Source organism: Bos javanicus, chromosome 5, assembly GCF_032452875.1.
Source record: "Bos javanicus breed banteng chromosome 5, ARS-OSU_banteng_1.0, whole genome shotgun sequence".
NCBI classification, from domain to species: Eukaryota; Metazoa; Chordata; class Mammalia; order Artiodactyla; family Bovidae; genus Bos; species Bos javanicus.
In genome coordinates this window covers 31,463,845-31,474,642 of record NC_083872.1, presented here as the reverse complement: position 1 = coordinate 31,474,642, position 10,798 = coordinate 31,463,845, and the positions used below count along the sequence as shown (strand labels likewise).

At 49.4% G+C, this 10,798-nt stretch overlaps 1 protein-coding gene across 1 annotated transcript; it reads right to left on the bottom strand.

The window, feature by feature from the left end:
* Positions 1–3,413: 3,413 nt before the first annotated feature.
* Positions 3,414–10,518, bottom strand: RND1 (Rho family GTPase 1). Its single transcript, XM_061416283.1, has 5 exons — positions 10,184–10,518; positions 9,364–9,451; positions 6,687–6,796; positions 5,475–5,609; positions 3,414–4,527 (listed from the first exon to the last, which is right to left on the bottom strand). The coding sequence occupies exons 1-5, from the start codon at positions 10,301–10,303 to the stop codon at positions 4,282–4,284; spliced, it is 699 nt and encodes a 232-aa protein (XP_061272267.1). The 5' UTR covers positions 10,304–10,518; the 3' UTR covers positions 3,414–4,281.
* Positions 10,519–10,798: the final 280 nt, after the last annotated feature.

Here is a 10,798-nt window from a genome sequence, read left to right as displayed (position 1 = left end):
TTTGAGATAGATTATTAGCCCCATTTTACAGATGGACAAATGAAAATTTAAGTTACAGGAGCAGCCTAGTATTTACCAGTGAGGGTGGGACAGTTCATTGTGTGAGACTATCCCAGCTTTGGGAGAACATATTAACAACCTTGGCCCCGTCAGTAACACCGTAGTTACTGTTACAACATTTTGAACATTTTGAAATGAGCTCACACAATGGATTGCACCTCTTGGAAAGACAGTATCTTCCGGGCTGTGGCATCTGCTTTTCAAAACATCCCAGATAGGACCTGCCCTTTTCACATTCTTGCTCTTTGGAATCTCGCCAGTTGTTTGGGTTATCTTAATACTTTTTATTCTTTCTCTCTCTAGTTCCCTCTCTTCAGTCCTCCAATGAGCTTTTTTTCCCCAAAAACTGTACTTTCATTTTGTTTCTCTTTGGTCTTGTGGTTAATAATTCTACCTCCCTTCCTCCCCAAAACAAAAATCTTGACAACTTCTAGGACGGTTTTGATAGGTGCGTTCATGCTAAGTCGCTTCAGTCGTGCCCGACTCTTTGCAGCACCATGGACCAGGAAGTAACTAATGTCTCCTTCCTTTCCTTTTTTCCCATCACAAGCTTTTGGGTTTCAATCCCACATGGCTCTTGGTCTGGTTTTTCTCTCTGAATGTGTTCAGTGCTGCTGAAGCAGAGCCTGGAGTAAGCCCAAATAACCTAAAACTCAGAACCTCACTGCACAAAGTCCCACAGTATCTGGCCACTTGGACCTCAGAAAAGGGAAGGGAAAAGTTGTCCAAGATCAGTTAGGTGTAATTCACCCAGTGAACACTGGAGGGCTCTCCACTCACAGACTGGAACTAACAATCAGACCAAGGGGTAGAGCTGCCGCTGCTCTTTACTAAGTTACCTTCTACTGCCCAACTCTGTGCTGGATACTTAATTACTTTACTTACTTCACTTGTTCTAACACTTTAAGATGGGCATTATCTGCATTTTAGTGATAAGGAGATTTGTGGCCCAGAAAGATTAATTATACCTTTGAAGTCCACATAGTTCAAAGAATGAAGCCAGGATTCAACTCCAAGTTCATTTAACTTCAGCGTAGATGCTGTCCCCATGTTCAGGCTACCATTCTCAATCATCTTTAAGATCAATAAATTGAGGCCCACAAAACTGATTAAGCTTGTCCAAGTGCATAGAGGCAGAGTTCCCTAGTACTTGCACATAGCTTTCTCATGATACTTGTGAGACATTGAGTTCATTAAAGAATACTTACAGGACTTCCCTGGCAGTCCTGTGGTTAAGACTCCATATCCAATGCAAAGGGCAGGGGTTCTATCCCTGGTCAGGGAATTAAGACCCCACATGCCTAGCAGTGCAGCCAAAAAAAAAAAAAAATTTTTTTTTTTAAAGGATACTTGCATGGTTTGTCCTACCCTGCTAGCTCTTTCACAAATATGCATCTTTGGAGATGGAGACAAAGGGACTACATTCTTTTAGGGTTCATAAGTATAGTCTCCTATTTCAGTACCACATGGCTAGCAGTAAAGGACCCATGGAATTAGTTTAACACTGAGACTGGGTTTAAATCCTGACTCCACTATTTACTAGAGTACCATCTTGTGCAAGTTACATGGCATCTCTGGCTTTTCTATTTCCTCATTTGTAAAATAGGGATAATAAGACCATTTGCCTCACAGGATAGGAGAGCATGGGCTTCCCTGGTGGCTTAGATACTTAAGAATCTGACTGCAATGCAGGAGACCCAGGTTCAATCCCTGGGTTTGGAAGATCCCCTGGAGAAGGGAATGGCAACCCACTGCAGTATTCTTGCATGGAAAATCCCATGGACAGGGAAGCCTGGCGGGCTATAGTCCATGGGGTCGCAAAGAGTCAGACACAACTGAGCAACTAACACCACTACAACCATAGGATAGCAGACCAGTAAAAAGTCCATGTTCTGTAGAGAATAAACTACTGGTTACCAGTGGGGAGAGTGAAGGGGCAATATTGGTGTGGGGGGAAGAATATGGGATTATTTGAAATCATGTGTGTGAAACTTAAAAATTGCACAGCACTAAAGAATTTAAAGACATTCAATTTTTTTTAATAAAAAAAAATTAAATGGTTCATTTTTTTAAGTGCATGTTCTACAGCCAGGTTACCTGGATTTGTATCCAGGTTCTAATACTTTCTAGCTGTGTGGCCTTAAGCACATTAATCTCTCTGAACCTCAGTATTCCTGTCTGTAGAATGGCATTAGTACATCATAGGATTATCACAAGAATAAGTAACATAAAGAACTTATAAGCACACCTGACCCATAGTAAACATTTAATAAATGTTAGTTATTTTCATTTATGAGGTGAAATGTGATAATGTAGGGGGAAGAATTGTAAATTTGGGATCAGCATATACAAGCTATTATACATAGGGTGGATAAACAACAAGGCCCTATTGTAAAGCACAGGGAACTATATTTAATATCCTGTGATAAACCATAATGGACAAGAAAAATAATATATAACTGAATTACCTTGCAGTACACTGGAATACAACATTGTAAATAAACTACCGTAAGATTTTTTTAGTACTAAATCAAAAAAAATGTGATAAGGTAAAGCACTCAGCACAATGCTGAGCACATAGTAAGTACGCAATACACAGTAAATTTTTATTTCCAGTACAGTATGAACCTTAGAAAAAAGGAGCTATAGGCAGCTGAAGAGAAGAGATGATAAGGCCCCTGAGCTGCCATCAACAGGCCTTGGAATTAGAAGGTCAAGAAAGCAAAAGGCATCACCTCACCTTGAATTCAGAGGAGACCTGAACCCTTGGAACCTCCCAGCCTTGGCTTCAGCCTGTCCACTTTCTGTAGGGGTGCGGTCGGCTCTCCATCTGATGCTTTCACTGGATTTTGTCTCTCTCCTCTAGACTCTCTAGAGCAATGGTTGTCAACCCCAAATGACTTTGCCCTGGGAGACATTTAGCAACATCTGGAGACATTTTGGGCTTCCCTGGTACTCAGATGGTAAAGAGTCTACCTGCAACGCAGGGGACATTTTTGGCTGGGACAACTCGGGTGCTATACACACCTAGCAGGGAGAGGCCGGGGATGTTGTTAGACATCCTCCTGTGCACAAGAGAGCCCCCACCACAAAGCATTAGCTACTCCAAAATGTCATTGGTTCCCAGGTTGAGAAACCCTGCTCCAGAGGTAAGGAGATCATCACTCAATTAGCAGGAAATGGGTGGGGAAAGGGATGAAGCAGGGATGTGGGGAGAGGGAGCAGTTCCTTGCTGGAGGTGCCAGGGAACAGTGGAGGCAGCCCCTCTGCAACACACAGAAAGGACCCCAGCACCACTTTCTCCTCAGTATCGGAGACCAAAGGAAACCAAGAAAGAAACCAAGACAATGGAGTCAACTTCTTTGTATGTCTTATATATTTAATTAATAAATAGGTTTTCTTCTTTAAACACAGAACATATAACAGATTGAAACACTCCCCCCTCCCCCCGATTCCAAAGACAAGAGTCTATAAAACAAATGCCAGCTATACTGCCCTAAGGGCAGAAAAAGTCTGGTGATCCCCACCCAGCCCTGCCTCCTGCAGCACCACCACCCCCACACTGCAAGAGAAGGGGGTCTGGGGCTTCTCCCTTGGACCCTGGGGACTCAGGTGAGAAGCATGCGAATGTATGATGTCACCTCTCCATGAGGCATGGGCTATGCAAAGATGAGGTTTCCTTCTCAGTGGCTCTGACCAGCTCCTGCCTTCTGATTTCAGTTACCAGTTATGAAGCACCTGGGCTCAGCTCCCAAGGGAGCTGCCTCTTGGCTTCCCCACTCTCCACTCCTCTGCAGCCTCCTCAGAGGGGAAGGGAAGGGCTCAGGGACCCCTCCCATCCCCTGGCCTGCATGGAAACGCTGTGTGGAAGAGGCATGATGCTGAAGTGAGGCTCCTGTAGGCCCCCCAACCAAAGCCGTGAGGCCAGCATGCCCCCCAAACCCCCACACCTTTTCTGCCACTGGAGCAGAGGGCACTGGGGCAGCCGCCCCCTCCACCACCTAGTGCCTGGCTTGGGGTGTGATGGTTCTTTCTCAGTGTCAGGTCCTCAAGCCGGGCCTGGCTCTTTCCTTGTCTCGTTCCTGTCTCCTTCCGAGCCCTCACCATGGCCATCTGAAAATCTCATGTCCAGAGTCCTAAATTGTCTCCTCCTCCCTCTCCCCGTGCCTCTGCAACCCAAGGGAGGAAGTGGGAGGTTGTCTCCCCTCTCCAACCCCCACTTCACATAATGGAACAGCTTTTGGCCTTTTCCTTCTTGAAGGTGGAAGAGATGAGTTCAGAACGGCTGGGGAGGTGGAGAAGTCGCTTGGAGAGGCTTCGGACAGGGCTCTTCGGGGGAATTGGGCTGGGTTTGTTCAGACACACCATGGATGCTGTCCGGAAGATGCTGTGGATACTCTTCTCTGACGTGAAAGCCGAGCCTTCCAGGTATATTTCTGCACCCAGCTGCTTGGCAATGGCACAGCCCTGCAGGGGGAGTGAGGTCATCCATGCAGTGATCCAAAATGGCTCTGAAACCCTGGTTTCTCAGGGTAGTGGTCCTCCCCAGGGCTGCTCCAAGGGACCCAACTGCCAGGCTCCCACCACCACCCTCTATTGATTATTTTCTGAAGGTGAAGCCTGACTGCACCTTAAAGTCATCTGGAACATTTTTAAACCATACTGATGCCAGAACAAGTAAATCAGAATTTCTGGGGGTAGACCTAGGAATTAGTATTTTTAAGAACTCCTCAGATGATTGTAATGTGAAAGACTGGTTTAAAGAAATGATCTTTACCTTCCCATGTGCATAAGAAATTATCCAGGGACTTAATTTATAATGTAACTCCATACTTTTCTCCCAGAATGACTCTGCAGATAAGGAGTCAGGAATTCTAACAAACACCTCTAGTGATTCTAATGAAGGTGGTCCACACATACACACAAAAAACCACTTGAGAAACACTGGCACACACAGGAATGGCTCACCTGAAAAACTATAGTATGTGCCTGCGTGCATGCTAAGTCACTTCAGACGTGTCCAACCCTGTGCAGCTCTGGATTGTAGCCCACCAGGCTCCTCTGTCCACAGGGTTCACCAGGCAAGAACACTGGAGAGGGTTAGCCATGCCCTCCTCCAGGGGATCTTCCTGACTCAGAGATGGAACCCATATCACTTATGTCTCCTGCACTGGCAGGCAGGTTCTTTACCACTAGCACCACCTGGGAAGTATGAATCTGAGCAAATTGGTATCCATTACCTCCATCCAGGTAACTAGTTTGCTGATTACAGATGGCACCCCAGAATACCAATTCTCTCTTGCTATAGTGAAAGAGTGTGAGCAAGAGCCATTTCCCAAGCCCTCTCCTGTAGCCTTCCCCAGCTCAACTCCCAGCCCACACATGGGCCCGCGTGCACACACACACACACCTACCTGCTCATAAGAGATGGGTGCCTGCTTCTGGTGTGACAGCTCCATCAGAGTGCTCAGGTCTGTTCTCAGGTCGGTCTTACAACCAATAAGCAAGACACGGGTGCTGGGACAATAGTCAAGGATTTCCGTCCTCCACTGAAGAGCCGCGCAAGAAGATAGGAAGGAGGAAGGAGGGACAGTCAGTGGCTGACAGACAACCGGAGGAACCCAGTTGGCAACATCACATACACCGTTCCGCTTATCCCCAGCCCAGCCCTCCCTGTGAGTCACAGCATCGCCACTGCACTAATTACATCATCTTCCTGCCCAGCCTTTGGGGTCACAGGAGTGCTGACCCAAGAGCCTGTCCCCAAATTCAATGGCCCAGTCTCCAAAGAGAGCACAGGGACAAATCTCTCACTCTCCGCCAAGCATATGGGGCATGGGTCCACCCCCTCAACCCAAAGGGCTGCACAAGTCCAGAAAGCCAGGAAGAAGCCAACCAGTCTCTTTCCAAGGGAAGGAGATAATCCCAGAGTCTTCTGGGAAACTGGGCTAGTTACACAAGGCTTCCTGGGACTCCTCAGTATGGGTAGACCTTACTACCATGACTGAGGCATTTCCTACCAACAGTTCAGCTCACGCCTGCCTGGCTAAGTCCCAGAAGGCCTGGGATCAAGGTCCGTAAAGCTGCCACCCAAAGGCCCCTTCTCCAACCCTCAAACCATATCACCAGAAAGTTCCCTACTCTCAACCCTCACTTCCTGAGTCTCCAGCACCACCCTCCCCTGCTGGGCCTCTGGCAGATCAGTGCAGGATAGGGGCAAAGGCAGGATGAAGAGGGACTGGAGATCTGGGTTTAGTTCCAGTGTTTAGTCGCTCAGTTGTGTCTAACTCTTTGTGACCCCATGGACTGTAGCCTGCCAGGCTCCTGTGTCAGTGGGACTGTCCAGTCAAGAATACTGGAGTGGGTTGCCCTGTCCTCCTCCAGGGAATCTTCCTGATCCAGGAATTGAACCCATGCCCCTGCATTGGTAGGCGGATTCTTTACCACTGAACCACCTGGGAAGCCCCTCTGGTCCCAGAACTGTAGCTAATGGTGTGGCCTCGGGCAAATCTCTTCCTTCCCTGGCCTCAATTTCTTCCTACACAAGAGGGGTTAGATGACAAGGTCCCAAGATTCCTTTTTGTTCTCCAGCTGAGCTAGAGATGGTAGAATTCATTCAGTCTTACCTTCTTGAGTGCACTGTCCACAGTCTCTGGACGGCTGATATCAAAGCACAGTAATACTGCGTCTGAGTCACTGTAGCAGAGTGGACGGACATTGTCATAGTAGGGAGACCCTGGTAGCGGGAAGAGAGAGCTGATGGTAAATCATGGCACTTTCCCTCCCCTAGAGGCCTAAACCCAAAGAGCACTGGGACACCACGCTTGGTCCCTTAAGGGAGAGGGCCCCACCTATCTCCCAGGGGAACGTGCTGCAGTGGGAAGCTTGGGACCTGACCACCTGCCAAGAGACAGTGCAAGGTCATCTTCCTTAATCCTGAAAAAGGGAAAGGGGCAAAATAAAAGGGAGGTGAAGTATAATCGGGCCCTATCTGGGTCTCCTACAGTGGGCTTCATTGAAGGTCCACCAGTTTTCCGAGTCCCTGGGGAAGCGGCTCCTACTCGTGCAGAGAGATCAGGCCTTGTTTAAGGTCTCTTTTCTAGAGTCTGCCTGCTGTCTAACCTCTGCTCCTGGCTTCTGCTTCAGGGTCTCCCCAGTGAAGAAACACATCTGCCTGTTATATAACTGGCTGCCCTGCTTCTTTGCCATGGGGTCAGAACTCTAGGAGGCAGGCAGGGGAGGGAGAGCATCAGGAATTCAGGGTCCCACTGGTCCTCCCACCCAAATCAGCTTACACTGGAAAGAGCAAAAGGAAAGCTGCAGCCCCCTGTCCCAAGATCTCAGGGAGGCATTCTCAAAGACAGCAGCACCAACAGCTGGGATTTAGAGGCTCTCGAATAAGGGTCCATGGCTGGGAGGGGAGTAGGCAGTGCAGACCCAGGTGGTGCAATGTGGGAGAAGGCTGGGGGTTGAACCTGCCCCCCTCCACCCTGGAGAAGGAACAGTAGCAGCTTTGGAACCCAGACAATCCGTGCTCAGAATAGCAAGCAGCCCCTCTCCCTGAACCGCAATCGCCATGGAAACTGGGGGGAATCCAAGCTGAGGCAGGGGGGTGGTGGTTCAAAAAAAGGGAGTAGAGGGGAGTTGGGATAACTGCCTGCTCCTTCAGTAATCAGCCCCCATCCCTCTCTGAGGGATAAAGTGGGGTCTCATCACAGTATCACTGAGCAAAAGGAACACTGCAGCACTGGGGAAGGAGGAGAGGAGGCCTCCTTTCTGGCTCTAAGCGATCCCCCTCCTCTAAGACCAGCAAGTGAATAATGGCCCCAGTGCTGGGAAGCCCCATCCCACACACCCCTGCCATTCCTCCTTCCTTACGGGCATCTCATTTGAAAGAGGGAGTTTGAGGCTGAACGACAGCCGGCATCCTTTTGGAACTTGGGGGGTGGGGATGCGGCACAGGGAACAGAGACCACCTTGCTGATTTTCCATTATCTGAACTGGGATTCAAGGACTGCATTCTGACTGTGGGAAGAGGGGGAGGGGCTTTTTGGGGGCGGTGGTAGTGAAAAGAGACGAGCTGCAGGAAGATTCTGGGAAGATTGAGAGGTGGGCAGAGTACAGCAGATGAAAAACCATATATCATGCAGCCAAGCTGCATTCCAGCTCAATCCAGCCAGCATAGCACAGTCCAGATAATCAGAATCCTGGCTCCCAACCCCTGGAACTGCAACAGAGGGAAGCATATCAGGTGGAGGAATTTCTGTCCTGGTTTGGGGAGTGGGGAGCAAGGGGGTGTCTCATTTCTGATTACCCATATCCTACCTCCAGTCTTTCCAATCCTCAAAATTGGATGATGGGAATAATAGATCTTTGGAGGAGTAGGATGGCATATTTATATGTAACAGGAAACCCCTAGTGATTTATAGTTCCTCTTTAAACTCAGCATTTTTGAAGAAAAATGGATTTTATTTTCTTTCTCATATTTCTGGCTTTCAGTCCTTAATTATGATTCTGAGCTCAGTCTATTTTAAAAGGGCTGGGGTAAAGAGATAATGGAAAGGGGGTCAGAGTGAAAAGCAAACGATAGCCTAGCACTGAAGGTTTAGGAATGAGAGACTTAAAACATTGCTTTCCACGTTCCAGAAAGATAGAGCATCTTCTACCTCAGCCTAGTCAGAGCCAACACCCCCCTGCTATGTACAACATGACCATGACCCATATTGAGCCCCCACCCTCCAAAACACTGACGATGCATCGCTTCATCCCTCAGCCGCAGAGGTATGACAGTGGGGCTGAGCTGCGGCAGGCAGGCAGGCAGCAGTGGCCAGAGATGAAATGCAGAAGAGAAAACTGAGTCAGGAGCAACATTTCCCCCCAAACAGACTTGTCTCCCTGCCACAACCACCACTGCCTCCTGCCTTTTATTTGGCTTTGCTCTGGGGCAGTAAAGGCTGTGAGTGCGTGTGTTGGGTGGCAGAGTGTGGAAATGCAGAAGCCCTAACTGCCTCCTCCAGTAGTCTTCTGGGGTCCATTCACCTCCCCATTCCAGCTCTCTAAAGGATGGAGCCAGACCAAGAAAAGTGATAGCTTCTGGGGTTCATCCATTCTGCACCCCTGGATGAGCCAACTGAGTTAGCCAAGCCCCACCCCCACCAAAGAATCTTCAGGTCTCTTTCTTTCAGTTTACAGGCAAGCACCATACTCCTTCTCCCCGTCAGAGAGAAAAACAATTTCTAAGAGACAGTAACTGCAACAGACCAGTGGGGGTGGGAAAGGGGCACTTGGGGCCAGCAGTCTTACCTGAAGTGTCCCAGAGACTGAGCTCCACTCTCTGTTCCTCTGTCTCCAAGCAGGCTGTGTAATTCTCAAACACAGTGGGCACGTACGTCTGTGAAAAGAGAGGAACTATTCACATCTTGGACGTACCAACCCTCAGAACCCTCCAGTTAGTTCTGGCTACACAAGAAGCCACTCACCCTAGTGAGACACTAACGTGGCAGGAAAGGAGAGGATACCTGGGGCAGGAGGGACCACATGGGACAGGAGAGACGGGTGTAGAGGCTCAGGCACTTGGCTCCATCAAAGTGAGAAATGTAAAAGACTTCCTGCCAGGGACAATCTCCCCATTGTCAGTCAGGGAGACACCACACACACGGATTCCTCTTGTCCCCAGATTTGCCTGTCTTCAAATTTCAGAGCCACAAATCAATTCTAGCTCTTCTTCTCCCCACAGGTCCCTTGGACCAGCAGGGCGGCAGAAGCCTGCCTGGGGACAAGCGCACAGAATGGGTGAAGGGACGGCAGGTGTTACGTCAAGAAGAAACCCCTGACTCTCAAATGCCTCCAGTTCCCTCTCCCAAAAGCAGACTCCAGGATGGAGAGAGGTAGGAGGGGATTTGATCAGGGACCTATGGGTGAAGAGGTGAGGAGGAGCCAGCTGGGCGGCAGAAGTGGAACAGGTCTCAGGGGAAGCTAAGGCAGGGCGGTCCTCCAGCCAGAAAGCGGCTGAGGATGGGGAGGGTGGGGTGGGATGAAACAGCTCCCCTGGGCAGGTGGGAATCTACCCGCAGCAGCAGGCGGTCAAGAGGAAAGGTGGCCAGCGGGCGGGCGAGCAACTCACCTCGGGATAGCAGTCCTTCGCCAACACCTGTAACATTGCTGTCTTCCCACATTGCACATCCCCCACCAGAACGAGCTTACATCTGGCCACGACTGGCTGGGGGGCCCGTCTCTCCTTCATGGCTGCAGCCTCCGCGGGAGCTGGACTCGGAGAGGGTTATGCCAGGTGCGTCTCAGCACACTACCACCCGGATTCCCTGCCTCTCTCCAACTGAGAAAGAGGCCAGTACGGCCACCTTATATTGCCCTGGCTGAGCCAATCACAAGAGAAGGCGGACTCTGTCACAGCCAATCCCTGAAGTGGGATCCCCTCTAGCAGCCAATGGCAGGAGGATCTGAGTCAGAACCCTCTTCTTCCCTTCCCTTTCTCTTAAAGCTGCACCGTTTCTTGCTTCCTCTGAAAGGGAATTCCCACGTTGTTTTGCGTTTCTATCGGGATTGGGGTGGGGGGAAATCAACCAAACTTTAATGGTCTTGAGTGTCCACCAATTAGTGTCAAAAACAACAAACTAGCCAAGAATGTGGATAGTGAAGTCAAGCTGGAATTGTCCCAGGAGAACAGGACTTGCCTAAATTGAGGACTGGTGGCACTTCCCTGGGGAAGGGGTGGTCCCAG

Bases quoted from the DNA above. Each gene is read 5' to 3' on its own strand.
- RND1 (XM_061416283.1), bottom strand. From the start codon at position 10,303: ATGAAGGAGAGACGGGCCCCCCAGCCAGTCGTGGCCAGATGTAAGCTC. The intron at 9,452-10,183 runs GTGAGTTGCTCG...CTCTTTTCACAG, and splicing joins CGAAGGACTGCTATCCCGAG to ACGTACGTGCCCACTGTGTT. The intron at 4,528-5,474 runs GTAGGTGTGTGT...CTCCCCCTGCAG, and splicing joins CACCCATCTCTTATGAGCAG to GGCTGTGCCATTGCCAAGCA.